The sequence below is a fragment of the Lycorma delicatula genome, chromosome 3, assembly GCF_047948215.1.
Source record: "Lycorma delicatula isolate Av1 chromosome 3, ASM4794821v1, whole genome shotgun sequence".
Lineage (NCBI taxonomy): Eukaryota > Metazoa > Arthropoda > Insecta > Hemiptera > Fulgoridae > Lycorma > Lycorma delicatula.
In genome coordinates this window covers 224,125,556-224,153,424 of record NC_134457.1, presented here as the reverse complement: position 1 = coordinate 224,153,424, position 27,869 = coordinate 224,125,556, and the positions used below count along the sequence as shown (strand labels likewise).

Here is a 27,869-nt window from a genome sequence, read left to right as displayed (position 1 = left end):
CTTACTGCAAAGGAGAAGGTGGTGATCTTACATAAACAAGCAGGTACTGAATTCTAATTAGTTCACTGTTAGCCACAACATAATATTTATGTGGAACTTCACCAGCAAGGCTATCGCTAGCCATTGCTCTACTTTTATTTTTAGTACCTGTAACAGATAAAATATTATGCAAGAAAAATATTACCATATAAATTACAAATGCACTAATTCATGTTTTTAAATATAAGATAAACCCAAATAAACGGCAACCCTCTCACATAAATATAATGTGCATGCACACGTGCACACACATACATACATATACACATACATACATATACACATACACCCACACATTACACAAATCGTAATAAGAGTTTATTTTAACAGTGTAAACACTTAAAAAAAAAATTAAACATTAATGGAATAAAGTGAAGTAAATGAAAACTACATCATTTACATTATAATAATACAAAAAATCTGATGCGCACAACACATGACTTCCTTGTACACTTATTAAATTACATTTTCACATTTTTTTAAAATGAAAAGTACATAAAATTTTATTTCATTAAAAACTTCTGATATTTTCTTTTTTTTGTTACTACTGAATTATTATTCATTGTAAAAATTTGTTTACAATGAGATTAATAAATATTAATAAATCAATATATTTAAATTAAAAAAAAGGAGATGAAGTCTGATTCTAACCAATGTGCCTTCTCATAAGATCCAATATTTAATTAATTAAAATTGTTTACTTTAATTTTTAATTTGTACAATGAACTAACAACAGTTCCATTTAATTAATTCAGCAAGTAGTAGAATCATATTCTTAGATCCTAAATTTTTAAATTTTGGTAATTGAATGGTCATGAATAAATCTCTCTGCTGCAGCAGGGAAATAGATTGCAAAGAAGTTTCACTTATCTACAACAAAAAAATACATGATATTTTGATTATTACTACTTTGGAGTTTATATTCAAACTGAACTTGAGCACCTATATTTAATGTGATCGAAGAACAAACTGATTCCAGCATCACATACTAAGCAATATCGGATACTATTCAATCACTAACAATATGAAATAACACTTTGAAACTTATTTAACTGAAACAAATCAACACATTCTAAAACTACTTAAAGATATAAATATAATGTACTGTTTTCAGTGAAGTTTGACAGTAGATTAGCTTGTTATATAGTTAATATCATGGAACCTTTCTCTTAAAAAAAAACATTACTATTCCTATACATTGTTACCACATATATGCCTAACTTAATATCGGCAGATAGCAACGGTAGCAGCTCAGATGTCAGTGGGAGCACAGTATATGTATGCACTGGTTAAACATCACTCCTGCCATGCAGATGATCGCACAGTTCTCCCACCATAGCAGTGCTGCGGCACCATCACTCTCAGCACCCAACTGCCACTGGGGGAAAGCCTGGTCTGATTTCAATGGACGAGCTGCAACTTCCCGACTACATCCAAGCTGACTTCATCGGAGACTAGCTTCCGGACCCAGCAGCTCTTCTCAGAGCTAATGCAAAAAAACAGCCCTTCTCAGAAGGGCTTCAACACAAGGTTATATATTACAACCAGCTGTTGAAGCCAATCAATGACAAAAATGGCTCATTTCAGAGCTACCACAAAGTTAGTAATTCCAAAGAGCCATCAAAGCCAATCGATGACAACAATAGCCCTTCTCAGGGCTACTACAAGGTTATAAGTGCCATGTGTTTTCAAAGCCATTCGGTGACAATATAAATATACATGGAAATAAATAATTACATTAATATTAATTATAAATATATTAATCTCATATTCCTATTATCTAGAAATAATTTTGTATGATTAATTATATTAATTAATATATATAATTAGCACAGTGATCTATATTTTCACCACTGTGCTAATTAAATTATTGATTATGTTAGGGTATCAATTGGCTCGCCGTGAAATTTTTTCGGATGTTTTGGGTAGAAACCTGTGACAGCAAAATTTGTTCCAAAATTGTTGAATTTTGAACAAAAACAGTGGAGAATGGAAGTTGTTCAGGAGTCGCTAAATGAAGTCAACAATGATGCAGAACTACTGAAACGTGTCATAACAGGTGATGAAACATGGGTTTACGGTTATGATGTTGAAACTAAGGCTCAATCGTCTCAGTGAAGGCATTCTGGATCACAAGACTGAGAAAAAAGCTCAACAAGTACGGTTGAATTATGCTCAGTGTTCTTCGATTTTAATGGCACAGTGCATTAAAAGTTCTTGCAACAAGGTCTAACGATCAATAAGAAGTATTACCTACAAGTTCAACACCGTTTGTGTGAAGCAATCCAAAAAAACACCCAGATTTGTGGCAAAACAATTCATAGCTTTTGCACCATGATAATGCGCCTGCTCACACTTTATTGTTTGTTCGTCAATTTTTAGTCAATAACAACTCTGTAATGATACCCCAGCCACGATATTCAACAGACATAGCCCCGTGTGATTTTTTCTATGCCCCAAAATAAATACAACCTTAAAGAGCCATCATTTTACACGCACAGATGAGATTAAAAGCAAATAGCTGAAAGAGCTAAACACTATTCCAAAGTGTGAAGGGATTGGAAAAAGTGCTGGCATCAGTGTATAATATCTGATGAGGACTATTTTGAAGGGGATAACATTAATGTAGACGAATAAATAAAATTCTTTACAAAAAACTAAAATTCTCGTTACTTTTTGAACACACCTCGTGTATATTTATATAATAATCATTTTCTCTATTTACCATAAATGATTAATTCTGCAAATCATTTTTTTTCTAATTAATAACTTACAACATCTTACCTTTAATTTGACAATGTGTACTAGGATGATCTAAAACCTCACATAATGCTACAATGCTAAGTTCAGCACCCATTAAACTTTTACCCCAACCAAAACCAGTAGATGAATACGGTAGACTAACAAGTAGTTCACTGGATAAATAAACACCCTGTCCAAACAATGTAGTCTAGAAACAAAGCACAAATTAACACTAAAATTATTTTAAACTTAAATTTAATAAAAATTATTAATACAAATCTAAATGTTATTCAATGATATACTTAAAATAAAAGGAAATTAAAAAAAAATAAAGTAATGTTTATGATTTCCCTATTAGAAGAAATCTTATTTTGGACACATTTAAGATGTGTAGAAAAAAGTTGTAAAAATATGTAAGTGCTAAATAATAAGTGCTTATGATTTCCCTATTATAATTATTTGTCTATCTGAGAATTACAAAACAAGTTGTAATGAATAAATTTGCTCAATTAACTTTATCAATAAGTCAAAAAACTAGCCAATTGGTGACTAAAAATATAATGAAAAAAATGATTTCAATTATTCAAATTTCACCATGTTTGTGCTCACTGGGTTCCTTTCAAGTGAATGATGCATTGAAAAAAATCTGTTTAAACATTTAAAAAAAACCATTATAATATTATGAATATGATATGATAGTGTTAATCATATTTAAAAACGGTAATTTTAATTCTGAATCAGTGATTGTATTTTCCATGATTTTTCTGTCAAAATGCACAAATAATAAAATTATTTAACATTATATGCAACTTATTTAAGTTACTTGAAAATTGTTCTTCCAGAAGACCTTTTTTTGATGCTAATCATGCCTTCGATGGAGATAGTAGTTCCACATTTTTTTTTTGTAATCTAAATGATATCAATATTATGGTCTTTAGTCCCTAAAAAATGTCAACAGAATATAAGAAAAGCAACCTGTACGTTCATTTATGGGAAACTGTTCAATGTATATGTCTTTAGTTTAGGTATTTTACCTTACTTCACTACCATCATTTCCAAGATGTTACTTCCGGACACATTTAAGATGTGTAGAAAAAAGTTGTAATAATGTATAAGTGCTAATGGTTTCAATTTAGAAGGCTCAATAAACTCTTAAAAATGCAGACAAAATAAGGGTTAAATAAGGGTTTCTGTCAAATTTAGTGTCTGTAAATTTCATGTCTAGTACTTTTTTACAGACTATATATGATTTGTTTTACTGAGATTAATTTGTTTTTATGAGTCATCAGTTTCTTTGAGGTGATTAACAATAGTTTATATTGTTATATTTATGTAGTGCTTGTACATGTTCTTTATAAATTTTCATTTTTTGATATAAGGTGTGTCATTAACTTTTCCCAGGACTTTAATCGTTTATTCTACTCGTGAAAATAATGGAAAAATTTCACATAAATATGTAATTAAAAGCTATGTTTGTGAGTTACAGCTGGTAAAAGATTTTGCTTGGATTTCAGCTACCCCAGTGAAATGAGGATTTTTTTGGGGTGAAAACCTACAAATTGGGGTAAAAACCTGTTTTTTATGTTTTAAGTACTATAGCTTTGTTAAATGGGTAATAAACACATCAAGATTTTAAACAAAACTTGTAGAAAATTTAATTCTGAATAAAATGGTGTAAGTTGAATAAAACAAAGAAAGGTTAGAATTTTATTTAGAAACAGTACATAACTATATTTGTCTGAAAAGTACTTCTTTAATAAAATTCATTTTTGGTGAAGAGAAAAATTTGTATAAACAAAATTTACTGTTAAAAATGTCTATTAAAAAATTAAAAAAAAAAAAACAGGAAATTACAAAATTGTAAAATAAACTTTTTTTAGATAATACATTTTTATTAACAATAGAAATACATTGTTTCTATTGTTGTATAGTTCATAACAGCTATGAACTATCTGCCAATACAATGCTGTTAATGATGAAATTATTATTGATGCAGTTCAGTGCAAACCAGGGATCAGTACACATATTTCCAAGCAGATCGGAGTTTCATATTCGATGGTTTGGAGGACACTTAAACAAAACAAGTTTTATCCTTACCATAAACAGACAGTTCAATACCTACACCCAGGAGCTCCTCTTGGAGTTCTGTAGCTGGTGCAATAAAAATTGACAACTCTATAAGTACGTTTTGTTTACCAACGAGGCAAATTTCACTCGAAATGGCGTCAACATCTTACACAATGAGCATAAATGGGCAGAAGTAAACCCTTATGAAACAGTGGAGGGCAATTTTCAACAATGATTTAAATCAATATATGGTGTGGCCTTCTTCACAATTAGCTTTTTAGACCGTTGATTTTATTTGGCCGCTTAAATGCTGATGTCTAATTGCACTTTCTTCAAGTAGAATTGGTACAGCTGCTCGAAGATGTTTCTCTAGCACTGAGATGCACAGTACACTTCCAGTACAATGGCACGCCTCCCCAATTCTCTTGTGCCATTTCAACTCACTTAAATCATCATTTCCCTGAGAAATGGATCAGTAGTGGAGGTCTACATTCCTGGCTACCAAGATCACCTGATCTAACATCTTTAGGTTTTTACGTCTGGGAATAGATGAAAAATATTGTATATAAAATACATTCTCGTGAGAAATTAATTGTCTACGATATGGATGCGACTGAGCAATTTAAGGATAGCCATGAAGAACTAAAAAGAGCAACAAAAAAAGTACAGAAGCGTGCCAAGAAATGTGTGGAAAATGGGAGGCTCACTTTTGAACATTTATTGTAAACTGTTGTATAATACACTTTGGTCTAGTAGTGTACGGTTTCTAAATAAAATCCAAATTTTTTAAACTTTTTTGTTTTATTCAACTTACCTTACATCATTTTGTTCAGAATTAAATTTTGTACAAGTTTTGTTTAAAAGTTTTATGTGTTTATTACCCAATCAACAAAGTTATTGTACATGAAGCATAAAAAATAGTTTTTTATTCCAATTTATTGATTTTCACCCCAGATTTCTAAAAAATTGCTGCAGTTTTGGGACCTATTTTATTTGATTTTTCAGGCCAAAAACCATAAGAAATCACTAATTCTGCCCCTTGTCCTAAAAAATTCAGGACTATCTCATTTCAATGGGGTAGCTGAAATCGAGTGAAATATTTGACTAGCTGTAACCTGCAAACAAACATTTCAGGACATGTTTATATGAATTTTTTCCATAATTTCACGAGTAGAATAGATTATGAAAGTCCCACAAGAACTTTGCTAATACATCCTGTATATGAAGGAGTGTACATCCTGTCAGTCTCATGCAGTATTCAATACATTTACTTCAATTTTAACTTGTTCACTTCTGAGTTGCTGGGTTTGTCAATGTGTTTTTGTTCTGCTGTATACATTTATTTATTTTTTTGTAATTTTAAAACAAGTCAGCAACTTTTTTCTGAAAATTACTTTTCACACATTATTCAAAACAGCCAACATTTTCAAATAAGATATATGGCTTTTGAACCTAAAAAACAAAAAAAAAAAACACATTTAATGAACTAACCTAACTCATACTAACAAACTTGACAATCCAGAAGTAAACAAATTGAATTGCAGTAACAGCAATTAGTGCTACACACATAAATAGAATGGATCCAGATTCATTCACAGATAAACAACACACACAATCACTATATAGTACAAGCAAAAAACAGGGCATGTGCCTATACATGTTTGTGCACACACATATTAACTTGATGTCTATTTTACACACAGTAAATAAAAACAAAAATCTTAACTTATTTACGTAGAAAATTTACACACAAATTAAAAACTTAAATTTGGCAAAAAAAACATATATCTAATATATTATTTGATTATACATAAAAGGTATCAACCTTTTTAAGATAACAAGTGTTCACAAAAGTGCCTTTAGGGACTCCAGTGAAAAAGGAACTGCATCATTAAGTCTGAAAATTCTTGTAGAATTTGTTTAAGATTTTGAGATGTAGCTGCCATTTTTCAGAAATGTAATGAAACATATATAACAATCCAAAAAGCAATGCGACACCAGTTGCAGTTAGAAAAAATATTCTGAATCTACATTTACATGTTCCTTTTCAAAGTCATCGCCCTTAAGAGCAATACAGTGCTTCAGTTTTGAGCCATTTTTCAAATATAAAATCTTTCAAAAGCATTTAGCATTTCACCTCCATGGCTTTTACAACCTCAATATCATTGATTCTCAAACTTTTTCACCCACCACCCACATTGAGAACCAAAAATTTTCTAGTGTCTCCAAAATTTTTAAAATTACTGTCTATTAAAAATAATTATTACAATTGCTGTTTTTAGATTGGTCTTAAAAACAGCATAAAAAACTCATTAATTTTCATATTTATTTGTATAAATACGTTGCTTAGATTGGGAGATATGCAGCATTAAAGACAAAAGGGGCCTTTTCTCTTTAAAGTGGAATATTTCGGTTTAGAAAAATCATACAAAAAAGAAATTAAAGCTAAACTCTTAAGCTTATAAACAATTTTAATGCAGTTTATTGAAAAAATTTTGTTTCCCCATGCGCTTGATCAACCACGAAGAAAAACTTCCAAATTTTTAAAACTTTTGTTCTCACAGATTTATTTTTTAATTTGAAGATTTTTGAAATCTTAAGTTACTGTGAAAAATAGAGTATTCAAGCTTTAATTTTTTTGTTGTCACAACAACATGCAATATGTTTCATATGCATCCATTCACTCAGAATATTGCATGCACGGTTTCTGAGATAGGTAGCCGCTTCCAAACTGTCACATACTATGAAGATCTTCTTGAATAATGAATCTCACTTGTTCACTATAACATCATTAATCAGCATGCTCAGTTGATCTGCTCTAACCAAGTTTATCGTGTTTTCTTGTCCAATCAACAATTCAGTATGCCAACGAAAACATGTTATACATGACATATACTCTTCACTGAATGCTTTTTTCAACATTTCATGTTTTGGAAGTTGATTATTTCTTTTTAAAGGGACAAAACTGAAAAATGTAATGTTTGATATTTTTTTTCAGGCAGACGATTACCCAACACACTTTACACGAATGATCACAGACTACAACAATCAACTGAAAACTGACACAGGAAGTAGACAACACATCTTGGTACTTGTATGTGTTTAGGACTACCATTAAGCATGCATCAAATTTCCCAGTGAAAATCAGTCTCATTACTTTTTGGTCCTCCCTCATGTATATATATAAGTAAGTATTAAATAAAGTGAAATCAGTGAAACGGCTAGCACATGATTTTTCTTTGCTTAAGTTTTTGTTTTTATTTTAAAAGTTTAATTTTTATCTTTGTTTTAATTAAATTTTACATTTTGATCTATAATTTTAAACAATTATTATATTTTATGTTTTTATCTCTTGTTGGGATTACAATTTTTAATTTAAATAAAAGGTTTTAAAACTTTTGTATGGTTTTGAAGTATGATAAGTTAAATTTAATTTTAAAAATTACAAAAAAAAAATTAATAATTTTAAAAATATTTTTAACATAAAATTATATGTGAATGGGAGGTATGATGTCATGAATGCAAGTTTTTAACGGTTTTGTAATATATATATATATATGTATATATAATAGCAGCTGATGATGCAAATCAAATTAGTGAAAGTCCTTTTGTTATATAATGAAATAAGGTAAGTTATCCTATTTCAATTGTTCTGTACTTAATTGATCTCTTAAATATAAATTAATTTGTACTGGTACAGAGAAGTATGGTTATAAAAGGCTGCTTAAAAAAAAAAAAATATATATATATAAATTGTTTTAGTTGCACTTGATAAAGCCTCACATTGAAGGCAAAAGTTGTGTTATTGTTTTGTATTTTGTATTATTTTAAGTAATAATATCATAATATTATAAATTGGTTGTTTTTACCTGAAGAATTATAATATGGAATATTTGTGATCTAACTAGTTTATCTGCATATTTATATTTACTTCTATTAGTTGCATATTGACTTACTTGAGGATCATTCAAATTAAAACTGAACTGCAATATCAAATACAGTATCATTTGTTTACCTAGCTTTATTGCTATTAGGATAAAATTACAAAAAATATGTTATTTTTCTACATAGTTTCCTTCAACAGAAATACATTTCCTCCATTGGATAGGTATCTTCTTGATCCCCTTATCAAGAAAACTAAATTTTTTAGGACAGGTGTTTCAGGGTGTTTGCACTACATGTTTTGATGCTTGACTGCAGCTCAAAATCATGTATCTAAGTATCATCACAGGTTAAAATCCTGCCCAAAACATATCACCTTTGTTACTGAAATAATTTTTGAGTTCGGTACAAATGCTAAACCTCTTGGCTTTGTGATGGATGGTAAACTTTCTGTGAACTCATCTTGCACAAGTCTTATGGTAGTAAGACTACCATAAGACCAACACCATTGTGTGCAAGTCAACTGGAGGACTCGCAGAGACCGGACAATTGTTGCTGGCTTCCTTCGATTCCTCGCCCTGTGCAGGATGGCTGAGGGGATCTAGCAGAGTAGGAACCTGGGCGGCTAGGGTCTGCCTGGACAGTTTGATTGGCCGAAGGTAGGTGCTTTGGCAGCGAGCCACGCTTAGTTAGACAAGAGGTATTACAATTGCAAAAGCTGTTGGTGGAACGGCAACTGCACTGCCAATGGGCATGGGATACCATGCAGCCGTGAGGTGTAGTGGCATCTCGACGATGGTTTATGAGATGAATGTCACGTGGGACTCTGTGATGGAGCCAAGTGGGAGTAGGAGGTCTGTCTGCCTCTCTCTAGTGGACCAGACCGAAATCCATAATTTAATTTAATTTAAGTCTGGGGTTTGAACTAAAGGTGAGCTCAGTAAGGTAAAGTAGGACTAAATTTTGTTGTTGTGATCAACATCTTTGGTGGTAAGTTGTGTTTAATTTGCCTCGATTTACGAGACATTCACAAAATTGGCTCATAATAAGTAGAACTAGGCGCAACATTCGTGCTTCTGTGAACTTAGTTAGCTAATTCAGAGGGATACGATGCAGGACATTGAAGATGTCCAGACAAGGCCTACAGCGAAGGCAATAGCTGAGTTAATAAATCACTGATGCAAATGTCTACCGAGGCATTTACATTGGTGGCATCCCAATGAGGCCAGGCTTATTACTATGAGATGTAAAAAGTCAGAGGGTGATAGATGACTCCCATTAAAGCCCAAAAGGGTTAGGAACGGCGGGGTGGTGTGGCGACCGGAACGTCACTAGGTGGGTGTCTTCCCCTACGGGGTTGGGATGTGCCAACACTTACTTGTCATTTTTCAGCATTTGTTCAACTGTAAGTCATCGGTCTTCTTCGATAATTGAATCGAATACAAGAAACTAATTCTGAGGTCGACACCCAGAGCAGTACTTGTAGATCATGCTTTTGTGGTCATTTTTAAACTTTTCCACCCGCATGTAAAAACTTGCACGGTTCATGCATCTATTGCTATATTGTTTGTTCATCCAAGAGAATGTTTCTGATGGTTGTACACTTTCTGAAAGCAAAAATCGGATCACAGAATGCTGTTCTTCAATAGTACTTTCTTTGAGTAGACACGCCATAATAACTAAGATTAGAGGTTATGTTTATGTAAATATATATATATATATTTTAAACAGCTGACTAACACTCTACACAAGTTTGCCAACTAGCAGTTACAGAACTTTTAATTGCCTGCATTAAGTATTTCCTTCACTAAAAATGTTTAGTCTGTTTAATTATTGAATGACCTTCATAATCTTAACAATTTCAATAATAACATACCAATAGCTAAAGAGAAAGAAAGGAAAAAATATTCTTTTTTCATTGACTTCTAACTCTATTATACTTCCATGTTATAGAAGTTACAGAGATTATTACTAAAGTAAAATCCCTTTTACAGTTCTTGGTTCCTTTTTAAAAGGAACCAAGAACTACCATTCTTCAAATCCACATTGTTAAAAGAATTTCCTCTCTAAAAAGATATCTATGAAGCACCTGGATGCAAATAAAATGAATGTAGGAAATGAAACAAAGCAGTGGAAATGCAATTGAACAAAAATCGCAAAAAACAATTAGCATAAATATTTACCTTTGTAAAACTTAATTGTAAGCCATAATGAATAATAGAATGGAAATTTTCAAGTCTACTCCCATGATAAGCATGCATTACTTGATAATTACACTTATAATTCTGCCATTTTACATTATTTGGAGAATTTTCAGAATATTCAAGACGAAAGATGTATTCAGGTTTTTGTGCTGATGATTCGCATGGGACAAGATTCAACACGTCACTGAACTGTAAAAATAAAAATGTAAACTAGCATTTTATTTAAAAATTGTGTGCATTATTAACAATATATTGTAAGTAAAGTAACCCAAAATTATGTTCAAGAACTGTTTACTCAAAGCAAAAATAAAGAAATAAATGAACTTGGAAACTCAACTACTAATTCAAATACGAGTTTACAGATTGTAAACATAAATAATCTTTTACTTGTTTGTAAATAAGGTTTTGTTTATTTCTTTATATTTACTTTTTTTACATTATTGGCTTCAGATGATGGTTGTTTAAGAACAAAATAAGCATTTACTTCTTCGTATTCATCTTGTGTTGATGATTCTTGAAAATAATCAAAATAATTTTATCTTAATACAAATTTGCTCACTTCATATGAATGAAGGTAGAGTCTCAATTTTCAGATCTTAAGATATCATCATCACAGTTTCATCAATGGTTAATCAATTAATTAATTAGTGTTCAAACAGATTAACCATATCTGTCTAGGAGGAACTATTATTGCTCTATCCTGAGCTTCTCTTTTTATAATTTTCTTTTTTCTTCAGATCAGTTCAAACCCCTTAACTCCTTCCTCCTCTACTTCTTTTATTATAGAATAAGTATCTCTCTTTAATGTTTATGAGTTTGTGTCTCCCCCAAATTGCTATTCTTTTCCCCACTGTATGCTACATATTTCATTCTTCTTTATGAAAATATTAAACTTTCATGAAACTTTAAACTTAAAACTTTATGCAGATATGTTGTGAGAAAGATAGTTTTAAAAACTCATACCACTTTCATATTTCAAGAATGTAATTGAAAAATGAACTGCAGTTCATTAGTCAAACATCAGCAGTAAAAAAGGTGTCTTTTTACAAAAAATATTTTATCAATAAAAAAGATTTAAGAAAAGAACGTGATTGATTTTATTGAATATAAATAAATGCTCATTTTCCAATGTTAAAAACTGCAAAAGTATGAAATTATGCAAGTATTATTTATAAAAAAAAAATTAAATCTAAAACTTGATAACCACTTCAATTGTTACAGAATCACAATCAACAGTATAAAAATAAATAAATAATAATTATACATAAAGAAAAAAAATTATATAAATTATATAATATTATAAAATTATATTAAATTTATTATATTATTCATTCTATATTCATAACATGAATAATTTACAATATTAATATTTCTATTACAATATCAAAATAAAAACAACTGTTGACCAAAATGTTAAGAAATTATTTATGCAATCAAAATTAAAAGTTAGCTTGAAAAACTGAAACTGTCAAAAATTATACTTCTTACTGTTTGGTCACATTTGTTTTTACTTTTATACTTGTATATTAGTAGAAGTAATTTTGTAGGGTTTCGTAATATTAATAGATTAAATATTTTCTTCATATATATATATATATATATATACAAACACAAATGCATGCACACCAAACACACACATGTTATTTAATAAAAATTAACTTTAGTTAAAAGAAAAATCATACTTGTATAATTTGTGAATACCTAGTAATTAATATGTTCTTTATTCTTAATCGCTTCACATACACGATTCAAATGCACTACACATTTTTTTTTTTTTTTTTCATCGTGAAACCATACCAACATTATTGTTTTAATCAGGTCAATATTTAGATACAATTCATTTTTGAGTTGTTTTTTGACAACTGCTCAAAGATTTTCAGCTGAGTTTAACATGTTCGCTGTGGCGAATAAATAAAATAGGGAACTTAACCACTTTGCTATATGGGCAACTATGATGCCGTAATTACTCACTATGCGTTACAGTGCATATTTGCCTGTCCTGAGGTTTTGTATTGTACATGTAGTTTTTATATGGATTAACTCTATACACTGAACTATTTGACCTTGGATTTTCGTTCGGTATACATTTGTGCTGTACTGCATCACATTATTTTTTAGTCTCTTTCTGAAAATTTTAGTTCCTTTTAATTTATTTTTATCAATGTTCAATAAATTATTCAATAAAACATTCATAATATTATTTAATCTTAAAAATGCTGGTTTTTATTTATAAATTAAATTAATTATATTACATAACCTAATCCATTACTCACTGTTTTGATTTGTCATCTTATTCCTAAATCAAATATATGTTGAAATATTTTTCTTTAAAAAAAATATATTCATTCAAATGTATATTTTAATAATATAAACACTAGAGGAAACATAAAATTTATTTCCAGATAACTGGGTCCGAATCACTTTATATAAAATATTTATACGCTTGCTTGTAAACAACATCCAAATTGAAAAATAATTAATAAATTGATTTATTTTTTATGTGATTAGGAGTAGACGCTAAATAAGAATCTATAAAACAACTGTTTCAACTAGAGTTAGTTCACATGTTTTCTGAGACATATCGTAAGGGATATTCCATTTTAATTCAACAAATGATCAGCACATCACTACTTTTGATCTTGATGTATTTGGTATATGATAACTATCCACCTTATAGTGGCCAAAAATCAAACACACTATTTTCTAACTCGCCAACAGGTAAAAACAGCAATTTTCATCACTTTTTCCATGAGCTGTAGCATTCTTATTTTGTATCGTACAAAGGGTAAAAAGGGCTTTTTGAAAAGAGTAAAGATGGAACTTTATCTTAGTGTACTCAAAATAAATAATGAAGGGCTTAGAATAATATGCCTGTTTTTTACCTTTTAACTCTTAGATATTAGTAGTACTTGTAAAAAAAAATTGAACTGTTCCTGAGTGTTGTTCATTAAAAAAATGGCTGCCAAATCATAAGATTTTGAAAACGTCTCATTTTTGGGGCCCAGAAACCACATGTGGGGCAGGTGGCAAAAATCTGAAATGTTTATAGCAGTAAGTACTTTTTATGTACTTTGAAACCATATAAAATTTATTAAGGGGTTGATGAGTAATGAAGCCAACAAAACCGATAAAAACACTGTTCCTTCTACCATAAACAACGTATCCAAAAATACTGATGTTATGTACTTTTTCAAATTAACAAATTACAACTAAACTCATTAGAATGAATAAATTGATAATTAATAAATAGTCAATTAAAGAATGATAAATAATAATAATAATAATTACAACACGATAAAACAATTAAATACATTAACAAGTTATTCAATTCACTTTTACCTTTCCTGCTAATGGAAGTTATGATTAAATCTTGCACTTTTTGATAACTAACTTAACATAACTTAGTGCTCCTGCCATTTTTTTATTGAGTACAACTCATAAGTCCTAATTCATCTTTGGTGTAATGTTGTGTCCTCTTCCAGTAGTTGATAGAAAAAGCTCTGAAGGCGTGAGAATTTTAAAAATATTTTCCAGTTGAACCCATGTTTGATTATCCCTCAATGATTTCTTGAATGAAGTATCAGCACACTGCGGATGGAAAAAGTGTATTCGATATTCGTTTTCATTTTCATGTATTTTGACTTCAATGACTTAGCGTAACCACCACTTGTCATTGTATATGCAGCAGACATAATTTTTACATTTTGGCTTTGGTAAACCTATAAAGCAATCAGAAACAGTAATGTCCTTGTATACCGATACTAACGTAAATGTTTCTGATTCAGAGGTAGCCCGGACTTTCAGAATATATTTTTGACTTGGAACATAACTGTGAAAGGTTCTTGTTTCTAGGACTGTTCTGATTACCTGAATGAAAACTGAGGTATTCTTCAGTCTCTTGAACATCTTTATTAGAGCAGAAAATAAATGTTACAGTTTTAATATTGTCTTTGCAATAATTTAATTGTAACAATTTGATTGTTGACTGTTCTTTAAAGGCTTGCTTTAGCCACCAGTTTCAGCTTCAGTCCATTTTACTGTTCTACCAATACCATAACATGGTCCTTTTCCATGGTATGAGGCAAAAAAATGCCATTCAGCTGCGATTTCAAAATCTCTTTGATGGTAGCACAAATTTATGAAATTTTTTTTGTTTTTATACTGGGCTGAGGAGCCATCAGAAAAATTAAAAAAAAAAATGTTTAAGTTGTGGTAACAATGTTTTTACTTTTGCTTTTGTAAGCAGAAGAACAATGTAGTATTGTACTCACTAATCACACAGTAGCTTTGGTTTTGTAATTTTCCTTCGTTTTTAAAATATATCAGAAATGGATGTACTGTGGCAGAAGTTTTTGACCAGTGATATGACTGGACTTCATCATGTATCACAAAAGGAAAATTTTGAGAGAACTCCTATTGCAATACATTAACCTTCCAAGTATTCCTTTTTAATGTTGAGGAAATTATTAGCATGTTTTTTTGCAACAAAATAATAACTTTTTCAATTATTTAAATTTTCAGTAAGTTTATCCAAGTACTGTTTGAAGATAATTTCAGAATCAAATCATCCCAGCTCTCTTGCAGTAATTTGAGCACTTCATTAATGCCTGGACATTTTTCACATTGTAACAGCATGCAAGTTTCATTTTCTATATCACATACTATGTTTGAAAGGAGCATTTTATAATCAAATTTAATTTTTTGAGCAAATAACATGAGTTTTACATTTTGGTGGGTGACACACATGCACACAGTGAGTACCTGACCCACCAGCCAGAACACAAAATGTAAGTCTTAAATCAGCAAATTTTGAAAAACCAATTTTTAAATTATGTTTTTCTTTGAAGACTGTGTACAAATATTTTAAGTTACATAAGATAAGCCTTTTTTGAATATTAATTTTCTTTCCATCAGCTTGTCTTACAGACACAATCATTCAGCTGTGCTCGTTACTCTGATAACAATCTTGGACACATTTAATAACATTTTTATCAATTATGTGACTGAGTTTCTTTTTGGAGATTTATGGCAAAATTCCACTTCTTTTAAGTAGTTGTTTGGATTCATGGGCTAAATATTGACTGACTGAATTTTTTGAATGCTCCAGCTGCTTGGTAATAAACTTAAAATATTAATTTTTTATAATACAGTCATCAAGTACAATACGGCAACAATGAGGCCTATACAGCTCGAGAATTATCTTAAATAACTATCATTCCGCACTGTACTAGAATTACATAAGTGAAGACAAGCACACTGCAACTCCATATTATGGCACATATATGCGCCACACCGCAGTGGATGTGTTAAGTCCAGGGATTGCTTGGCCACAGGAGCACTTTAATAGTTTTATTCTTTTCAAACTTATTCTACCTTGTTGGCAGTATGGCATGGTGTCAAATCTTGTTGGAACACTCTATTGCTTTGTGAGAATTTGTTTTAAAGTTGCATCACAATCCCTTCCTTCAGAATCCTGATATATCTATCAGTTTTCAACACACCATTTACTAGAAGTAATGAACAAGGGACCCAAAACATTTTTTTTTGGAAATTTTTAACTTATTGCTGGATAAGAGTCAGTGATGTATTTTCACTGATGCTTATCTAATGTATGGAACCCTTTGCTGCTGAACATACAACTGTGATGACTCATCAGCAAACAAAATTTTTTCAGTCACCTTTGGACTTAGGCCCAAAGAAGCTTGTTTTCTACATTACTGGTGTTAAAAAAAGTTGCGTCTAGCTAGAGCTTTTCATCCAGCTGCAAGAAATTGGCATCTAAGAGCTGTCCCTTTTAAAGATGACCCCTCTTCGGCCAGCCTTCTACTTCAAAAACCAACAAAACATTGTGGAAATTTGTGATTTAGTGCACTCCAACCATAGAGTTATAATTAGGGAGATGGCTAAAGAATTGAATTTTAAGCTTCTATGTGGTTCAGTCAATTTTAGATTTGAATGTGTCTACAAAATTCATTCAGAAATTATTATCAGGCCAGCAGAAACAACACCGACTTGAACGGTCCCAAGAATATCAGTCAGAAACTGACCCTGATTTGTTAAATAGGGTAATTACAGGCAAAAAATCATGGGTTTATGGATATGACCCAGAAACAATGGCACAATCATTGCAGTGGAAGGGTCCAAGTTCACCACAACTGAAAAAAGCGCTACTAAGTTGGTAAGATGTGAAGATAATGTTGGTGGTTTTTTTTGATTCTACAATTTTCTTTATTAATCCTCAAGGGGATTTGTCCCTAGGGGGCAGAGAGTAAACCAGTAATATTTAAAAATGTTCTTCAGTGTTTAAGCAAAAATGTATGGAAGAAAAGACTTGCACTCTGGTGAGAGAAAAATTGGGTGCTCCATTAACACACTGCACTAGCTCATCATGCGTTCTTGATCGCCAACCAAATTCCTGTATTTCTGCAACTCCTTATTTACCTGATTTTAACTCCTGCTGACCTGTTTCCTAAACTGAAATTTTCGCTAAATGGGAACAGATTTGAATCTACTGAAAACATCCAGGCAGATATGGAGAGGGTTCTTAACGCCTTTAAGAAAGAGAATTTCCAGGAATGCTTCCAAAACCGGAAACACCATTGAAGTCAGTGTGTTAAATCAGAAGGGTACTAAGGGGACTTACTTTAGAAATTCATCACAATAGCCGGGTAAGTATTGCCATTTTGAAATTACAAGCCCAGTCTTGAAACTTTCAAATCACACCTCATATATACAATATATATATATTTAAAACCGATCTTTTCAAGAATCATATCACCTCTGTACTAATAATTATTATTGTATTATAGCTCAACTTGATCCATCCAGGTACAAAATTAAATTAAGTAAAATGACACTCACCTTGTTTTTTCATAATATCTACAACAGTACTTTTGCGGTAAACCATATCATCAGTTGTAATTCTTCTTTATAAAATGGTAATTACCAAATTACATATTCAACTCAAAATGATAACTAAAATATATCAATTTTAATATATAAGGTTTACAAATTAATTTAAGATTAAAAGGTTACAGATATTATAGTTTTCAAATACATAATTTTTAAAAAATAAATATAAAAAAATGTTAAAAATTAATATTAATTAAAATTATGGTATTAAAAGTTACATATCTAAGAATATGATGTTAATTATGATAAAATAAAATAATGATAAAAAACAAAATATACGACTTGTTTGGCCAGCCAATATTATGGTACTGTATGAATTATTAAGATTTATGTATTATCATTATCTTTATCTGAAAATTTGCTGCCATCTATTGACCATCCTTATGTGTGTCATCCTTATACCTAACTGTTAATATATATAATATTTCTCCAAAATGTCTAGATTTTTATTATTATTTTTTATATCTCCTTTTTTAATTTCTAATATTTCCAAATTAGTTTCAATATCAAAAATAGAATGTTTATTATTAATGAAGTGGTCAGCAGCGTTAGAGAAACCTAATTTTTTATTTTTATAGCGTCTAAAATTCTCAAGAAATCTGGCTTTATAAGATCTGTCAGTTTTACCTATATATATGTGATCATGATCATTACATTTTATTTTATAAATCCCACATAGATTGTATAAATCATATGAATCGGTATGATTATTGTTTTTTTAATATTTTATTGTACGGTTATTTGTTTTATATGCAGGTTAACATTTATTATTATCATAAATTTCAGTTATATTTTCGACAATGCTATCAGTATATGATGAATATTTTAAAGTGTATTATTTATTGGTTTAAGAGTAGTTGTACTATTAATTTTTGAAATTTGTTTTTATATATATACATATATATTATCAATTAATAAAGTTACTAAATCCTTTATGAATAGCAATTTGTTTTATATTATTTATTTTTATGTTTTTTTATTATTTTGTGTGTAAATGATCGCTCTATTAACCATGTTTGTATACGAGTTAATTTTGTGAGACCAAGATACAATTTTCCTTGGTCTGAAAATGAACATTTTTAAACTTTTTAATTCTTAATCTTAATTTAATTTTTAAATCTTATATATTAAGTTATATATTTTAATTATCATTTTGTGTTTAATATGTAATTTGGTAATAAACATTTTATAAAGAAGAGTTACAACTGATGATGTGAGTTGCCATGAAAGTACTATTGTAGACATCATTAAAAAGTAAGGCGAGTGTCATTTTACTTTACTTAATTCTATACTTGGATGGATCAAGTTGAGTTATAATAAAATAATATATATATAATGTACAGAATGATTCAGAAAGAAAGGGAAATAATTTGGACACTGATTCTAGAGCTTGAAATAAGGAAAATAAATCATACAAACATATATCAAGAACTGGTTGATGTTCAGATGAAACCTGAGGGCTGGAAAGTGACGTCATAAAGACTGTTACAAATTTTATAAAATATTTTAAGGTCTAAATTTATTGTGCTAAAAACAGCCGTTTTTCATTTTTTTAAATTTATAACATTTTTCTGTTAAGTTTTGTTTTTAATAATAAAAGTATTTTTTTTTTATAACTTTATTATATTAATTTTCTTATAATTAAATTCTCTGCAAGTTTTGATAATAAAATTTACATTATTAGTCATTTAACAATATTACTGTATTTCAGACCAAAAAAAGTATTTTTGTCACTGAATTTTTCTGTTTTACATTGGATATCATGAAAACTGCAGGAGCTATAGTTCTGGGACCTGTCTAATTACATTTTTCAGGTCACAAAACATACAGAACTATTACTTTTACCCCTTATATGTCTTAAAAATTTCAGTATGACCTCATTTAACCAGGGGAACTGAGATCTGGGTGAAATCTTTCACTAGCCGTAACTCGATAACAAAGGGTCAAATGTCTGCATGATTTTTTCACTTATTTTAATCAGTTCCCAAATTATTTCCCTTTCCTCCTGAATCACCTTGTACTTGTGTTTATATTTATATATACCATATTTACTAGATTCTAAGATGCATTATTTTTTCGATATGATCGATCATTCATAGAAACAGAGTACACATCTTAGATTTGAAGAAATATGATGGGCAATAACCTACTTGTATGTAGGGATAGGATTTCAAAAGTAAAATATCGATATTGATATTAAAAATGCCCCAACATCGATACCGGGCTAATATATCGATAGTACCAATATTTGTTGTTATATCGTTATGGTCTTTCCTTATAACCTTGTTATTGTTCTCTACTCTCTTAGTCTAGCACAGCTCATTATGGAGTGAAGTTTAGTGTTCCATCAATTTAGCTATTAATATGGCAACAAAAAGGTTGCATTACAACGCTGCATTAAAACAGAAAGTTATTGTGTTTGCAGAAAATAATGGCAATAGAGCTGCCAGCCATCATTTTGATATTAACAAAGTCAATATATGGCGTTGGAGAAAAGACTGTCAAGCAATATTTTTATCAAAGCATCAACCAAGTGTTATAGTAGATGCTGTAATTGATTTTGTAAAAAGAAAAACATGCAAAAGGTAACCAGCCTGATGATACAATTAAAATCTTTGGAAATGGCTAAGCTCATTGGCGTGAAGTGAGATTAATGAATCGCAGTTGACTTTCATTACAACATTGTACATTCAATTGTCAAACACACGTAATTCAACTTAGAATAACACCTATCAATTTAATCACATTGGTAATCCTGATGAGAGACCTATTTTATTTTATATATCTCAAGATTATACAGTCAATGAGAAAGGAAAAAAGAAATTAAACTCATTACAATTGGCTACAAAAAACAGTGAATTACAGTAATGTTATGCGTTACACAGCTGATGATAAAAAATTACCACCGTGTTTAATACTTAACAGAAAAAAATGCCAAAAAATGAACAATTTCCCAGTGATATTGTAGTTAGAACACAAAAACAAGGCTGGATGATAATCTTATGAAAGTTTGGTTGATGTAGTATGGAATAGACATCCTGGATTTCTACATAAACCACCCAACAGGCTAATACTAGATGCATTTTGAGGTCAATTAACCAAAGAAGTAAAAAAATAAAATTCTTTAGAACAATGGTGATTTAAAGAGTGTGATGAAAAGTCATTACAGCCATCGGATGTTTTGGTTAATAAGCCATTTAAGGATTATTTACGAAAACAATATGAATTGTTTTAATGAATGAAGACCTCCCACTAAACACCATCAGGGAAAATTAGAAAAAAGTCATCAACGGTGCCAAAATGGGTATCAACGGCATGGAAACAAATCGCAGAAACATTAGTTCGACATTAGTTTAAAAAATGTATTACAAATGCCTTTTCGACATTCGTTTAAAAAATGTTGTATTAAAAATGCCTTAGATGAGTCAGAGGATGACATTATTATAGGAAGACAAAGATGCAAATAAAAGTGACCCTTCAGATATAGATTGTTACATAGGTGTTTAAAAAGTATTTTCTTTTGTAAAATCTTAATTTGAAATATATTGTTGTAAAATTATGTGGTTTATATTTTTTCTTTTAAATAGAGATCTTTTTTTTAATTTTAAATTAATTTTTAAAATAGGAGTGCATCTTAGAATCAAGTAAATATGATTAATATATTATATATTAATCCGATCAACCCAAGTACAGAATTAATAAAATAAAATATAATAGGGTGACATTACCTTATTCCATAACCCAAGCAAGCGCGCTTTCATGAGTAAATCACATCATCAGTTGTTCTATAATTTTTCAAATCTTTCGTTGCAAATTGCACATTAAAATTAAAATTGAGATTTAAAATTGTTAAAAGATTCTTTTCCAATTAAATCAAAACAGAAATAAATTTTGTATTGTATTCAAAATATTTAATGTTTATAATATTCAAAATTTTAAATTGTAAATTAATATTAAAAATTTCACATATACAAAATATGAAGTCATTTTTTTTGTATTCAGTCATTTGAACGGTTTGATGCAACTCTCCAAGATTCCCTGTCTAGTGCTAGTTGTTTCATTTTGTTTTACCTCCTACATCCTACATTCCTAACAATTTGTTTTACATACTCCAAACGATGCCTGCTTGCACAATGTTTCCCTTCTACCTGTCCCTCCAATTCAAAGCGATTATTCCACGATGCCTTAATATGTGGCCTACAAGTCTGTCTCTTCTTTTAACTATATTTTTCCAAATGCTTCTTTCTTCATCGATTTGCCGCAACACCTCTTCATTTGTCACTTTATCCACCCATCTGATTTTTAACATTCTTCTACAGCACTACAATTCAAAGGCTTCTAATCTTTTCTCAGGTATTCGATCATCCAAGTTTCACTTCCACATAAAGCTACGCTCCAAACATATACTTTCAATAATGTTTTCCTGACGTTTAAATTAATTTTTGATGTAAGCAAATTACATTTTTGACTGAAAGCTCTTTTCGCCTGTGCTATTTGGCATTTTATATTGCTCCTGCTTTGTCCATCTTTAGTAATTTTACTTCCCAAATAACAAAATTCTTCTACCTCCATAATCTTTTCTCTTCCTATTTTTACATTCAGTGATCCATCTTTGTTATTTCTATTACATTTCATTAGTTTCGTTATGTTCTTGTTTATTTGCATGCAGAAGTTCTTGCGTAGGACTGTATTTGAACCCTAATTGTTTTTAAAATGCTGAACATTTTATTCTAGTCTACGTTATTGAACGCCTTTTCTATGTCTAGAAAATACAAAGTATGTTGGTATGCTTTTTTTTTAATCTTCCTTCTATTATTAATCTGAGAGATAAAATTGCTTCCCTTGTCCCTATACTTTTCCTGAAACCAAATTAGTCTTCTCCTAACACTTCTTCCACTCTCCTCTCAATTCTTCTGTACAGAATTCTAGTTAAGATTTTTGATGTATGGCTAGTTAAGCTAATTGTTCTGTATTCTTCACATTTATCTGCTCCTGCTTTCTTTGGTGTCATGACTATAACACTCTTTTTGAAGTCTGATGGAACTTCCCCTTTTTCATAAATATACACACCTGTTTGTATAATCTACCAATCGCTTCCTCACCTGCACTGTGCAGTAATTCTATAGGTATTCCATCTACTCCAGGTGCCTTTCTGCCATTCAAATCTTTTAATGCTCTCTTTTCTTTAATTTACTCTTCTTTTGCTAGTCTGTACTTCCTGTTTATAGTATTTCTTAATTGTCTATAATTCCTTTTACTTTCTTCATCACTAGCATTCTTATATTTTCTACGTTCCTCCATCAGCTGCAATATATCGTCTGAAACCCAAGGTTTTCTACCATTCTCTTTGTTCCGCCTAAGTTTGCTTCTGCTGATTTAAGAATTTCCTTTTTAACATTCTCCCATTCTTCCCATGTATTAGAATTCACAATATTTCAACTCTGTAAAGTAGCATAACTCTGGCTGGCTAGTCTACAAGCATTTCTAATTTATTTTAATTATTAATTTTAATTTAATTTTTTTTTATTAATGACTTCATATTTTGTATATACGCAACTTTTAATCTTAATTTACAATTTAAAATTTTGAATAAAAAAAAAATTTTTAGTTTTATTTCTGTTTTGATTTAACTGGAAAAGAATCTTTTAACAATTTTAAAACTCAATTTTAATTTTAATGTGCAATTTGCAACATACAGTTTTAATTTTAATGTGTAATTTGCAACAAAAGATTTTAAAAATTATAGAGCTACAGATGATGCAAGATACTCGCAAAAGCGCTCTTGCTTGGATAATGGAATAAGGCCTACCGTATGACACCTATGTCATCCTACTTTATTTTATTAATTCTGTACTTTGGTTGATCGGATTAATATAATTTGTATAGTGCAGAGGATATGATTCCAGCAAGGATCAATTTTAGAAAAAAAAAATATATATATATATGTATATATTATATATATAATTTATTAACGACGATGACCGTTCAACAACTGAAATTAGGATAATAGTAACAGATTTAATTTTAAAAAATAAATCTGTTTTTTAATTTACTTACTTTAATAATTATTTAGTATAGAACTTTCTTCATTTTTAATCAAATGATGAATATTAACTTCAAAGATAAAATAAAATAAACTTAAAAATAACAAAACCAATTTTATCAGTTTAAAATAATAATAAAACTAATTTTATCAGTTTTATTATAATTTTTAAGTTTATTTTAGGTTTTATGATAATAAAACTGATTTTATTATTATAAACTAAAATATTAATAATATTACAGTAAACTGAAATTAATACTGCCAATTTTGGGGTTGGTGAACAGTTTATTTTAATATGGTAATGACTTAAAAAACTATACGGTGGTGTATTTTTTAAATTTATCATAATCAAAAATTTTTTTTTATTTACATTATGGGTATATTTACAAAAATTCAACCCATACAGAAAAAACCGATTCAAAAGAAATGTACAGACAAGAAACATGTGTTTTGTCTGTTGTGACTTGTTAAAATAATTTGATATGTTGTGAAATGATGTGAAGGGCTGCTAAATATGGCTGTCTGGAATATGGGAATCTTAATTTTTTTTTTACTTGCAGCTTTTTCAGACATCATAAAAATAATTTGGTACTTACGTATTAATACCACCGCAGCTACAGCTTTATTTAAAAACAATGTAGTCAATCGGATTTCGGTAGAAAATGAACAGTCTCTTTATTAATTTTAATAAATGGTTATTTATTTTATAAATATAATTTAACCAAACTTAACCTACGCTCGCTTCGCTCACTAACCTTGACTAATTAACACCGTAATTTTTTGAGTATTTATTTAATAAATTCAGTAATTATTGCAATTATTTATTATTTAAATAATCAAAACACTCCTGTTAATTAGTCAAGATTAAAATTAATAAAGAGACTGTTTTGAATCTATGTTAAACTCTATATCGGCCCATTTTCCACCGAAATCCGATTGACTACTTTATTTTTAAATAAAGCTGTAGCTGCGGTGGCGTTAATACGTAAGTACCAATTTAATAGATAAGCTGAAAAATGATATGAAGGACTGATAAATATGGCTGTCTGGAATATGGGAATCTTATTTGTTTTACTTGAAACTTGCTCAGGTGTCACAAAAAAACATGTGAATCCACTTAGTTTTAAATCAGTAAAGTAATATATTTGAAGTAACTGCTCTACAGAATTAACCTCTAAGGATAAAACATCTGAAAACAATTAAATTATTATTTATTGACTATAGATTAGTTATCAATGCAAAATAATAATTGACAAATTTAACTGATAAATGCATAAATTTTGAATTATCATGTAGATAACCCCTAATCTAAATGCTTCAATATTAAAGTATTAGAACTAAAGTTACTTGGTTAGCGGATGTTATGTTATGTTTTGTTATTACGGTTCCATGTTATGTTCTATTTCAAATCATCTGAAATAAGAAAAATTTGGAGAATGCTCTTCGCAATGTAATCTACACAGGGCCTTTACAAGGATGACAGATCGAGGACGCTCAAGGGACAACTTGAGTATATTTACAGACTGCAAAATTTTTTTCGATAATTCCCAATAGACATGCCAGAATCATTACTTTCACTGTAATGATACAGGGAAACTTTTCCTAGGAAACTTTCTTTTCCTAGGGAAACACATAGACAACTCAACACATTATTACTAATGAGAAACATTTGTTTGCAGGTTTAACATCTTTGAAGTGCATGAATGTTTTTGTTACAATAATGTAATGTTGACTGCCCTTTTCAAATTTAAAACCCACAATATTTTTCATCGCAGTAAAACATGCAACACAAAATCCTACACCAGACTATCAGAAATGAAAATAAGTAGAATAAAATTATTGCTTGTTTACCTTCTCCTTTGGTACTGTTTTAAGAACTGGCTCATGACCCTGTGCTAAAACCCAATGGAGCAATTGTACCACATCATCTTTAAGTACACATGTATCAGTATGGCGAAGAATTTTACGTAGTACAGGAAAAGATGGTGTCTCATCTATAGCAGACAACTGAAAATAAAACAGTATTGTACCCATAAAACAAGAATTCAGATCAAAATTTAAAAGAAATAAATTTTTTATTTTACATTTTTAAAACTTTTACACGATTAAAAAAAAAAATTGAACAATGACATAAGTTGTATTAAGCTACATAATATAAAATAAATATAGTGAACATGAAAAAAACTTCAAAAATTGTTTAAACAATAAGTAACTTCTCAACTTTACAATAAAAGAACTTTTTCTAAAATCTTTCAATACTAAATATCAACACCCTGTTAAGTACTGTTGCTAGGAGCACTATACTGCTACATCCTGTACTATTAGTCTTGTGCGATGGATAATCACCTTACTAAGAGTGCTGTTAATCATCGTCAATGGCTGGCTCTAAAGTCAGACTCTGACAACTAATAATTGAAAATTCTAACCTTACTTTAACTCTAACTTCGCTCCACAGAAGTGGATTAGTATCTGAACAGTCGCCATAACTCACAAAACTGATTGCTAAGTGACTAGAGTACTGATAATGTGGTGCAGACTTTGATCTTGCGCAGATAATCTGCTGTTTAAATCTGCTTTTTGACGTTTAAATCTACTGTTTACCTGATCTTAAGCATATCTACTACGGTATATTAATGTATGAAGAAAATTTTAAGTCAAGTAATTGTTGAACAATTACCATTCTTTTAATTATTTAAATGGACTTTTGTAGAACTTTATGGCAGAAAACTTATGATGTAATGACTTGATTGTTGAGAATATCAAATAAATATTTTGAGGTTAAGAAGTTAACAGAATAAACACAAGTAAAGAAAAATATCAAACCAGTTAAGACAGACAGAAAAGAAATAAATAATTCACTTCGTCTGTGGGATTAGTAGTAGCCCATGCTCTGCTACTGTCAAGAGGAAGGCTAGAAGAGTAAGCCAATATCATAAAAAATAATGAAAATTTAATTATTAGTTATAATGGAGAGATAGGTAATTTTAAAAACTACACAACTTTAAGTTGTACACAATATAAATTATCTTACCAGTTTATTAATATCTTTTTCATTGTTGTCACCTAAAAACATGGGAGGATAAGGCTTTAAACAAGAATCGTATCGGTAACTTTGGCAGGCTGCAATAAAAACACTCCACTTGGCATCGGCTGCTAACATATCTTCATTTATTAACTTATATAAAGTAGCATATATTTCTTCAGTAGTTTTAATATTGACATTTTCATTGTTTTTTACACTCACTGGGTCAATCTTCACCGCTGAGTGGACTGTGGTTGCCGCTGTGCCACTGCTGTCATCATTTATTAGTTTTTGGTTATCTTCCATTATAACATCAATAAACGTACGTTAAACCATCATAAGCTCTAAAAACTACATAATTGCAATATTTAGTTGGTGTAAGAGCATTGAGTTACTTTATAACAAATGATTCGGATTTCATTTCACAAAAATTTTACAAGTAATATTTTTAAACAAGTACAAGTAACGAAACAGCAACAATCACTCAATCCGATGCCTCCACAAAAACATTAGCTTCAACTAGTGCGCATGTCAAGACGTCAACTATAGTTAAGCTGTCAAACATTTTGCACACCTGTTTTTAATCGTAGTACAAGGGTATAAAACAGCTATTATTTGCGGAGTAGAATAAATAACAAATTAAATATTGAAATTATGTCCCATTCTTTAGATGTAAGGAATAATACTTTATTCTGGCTTCATTGCTTTAGCAAACTATTGGGTAAAATTAGCTGTATATAGCTAAGTAATACTAGCTATAATAGTTATTTTGAATAGTCAACATTGTACAAAAGGCATATTTTTTTAAGGTAAAGGTACCTTCAATTTTATGGCATTCTTCAAGTTAATAAAACAGGCTACAATATGAAGTAATTAACAAAAAATAAATTGCACTGTTCACCCAGTAATTTTCTAATCGATTTTAACCCGTCGTCGACTGAACTGAAATTTTGTAGCG

General features: G+C 29.9%; 1 protein-coding gene across 1 annotated transcript in view; it reads right to left on the bottom strand.

Moving 5' to 3' along the window:
* Parp16 (Poly(ADP-ribose) polymerase 16) overlaps positions 1–27,432 on the bottom strand; it is a 37,500-nt gene extending 10,068 nt beyond the window's left edge. Inside the window, exons 1-5 of the mRNA XM_075361591.1 lie at positions 26,921–27,432; positions 25,741–25,896; positions 10,914–11,123; positions 2,824–2,989; positions 6–147 (exon numbers count right to left, since the gene is read on the bottom strand). Coding sequence (XP_075217706.1) covers positions 6–147; positions 2,824–2,989; positions 10,914–11,123; positions 25,741–25,896; positions 26,921–27,217 — 971 coding nt within the window. The 5' untranslated portion in view covers positions 27,218–27,432. The remainder of the gene's footprint in view (positions 1–5; positions 148–2,823; positions 2,990–10,913; positions 11,124–25,740; positions 25,897–26,920) is intronic.
* Positions 27,433–27,869: the final 437 nt, after the last annotated feature.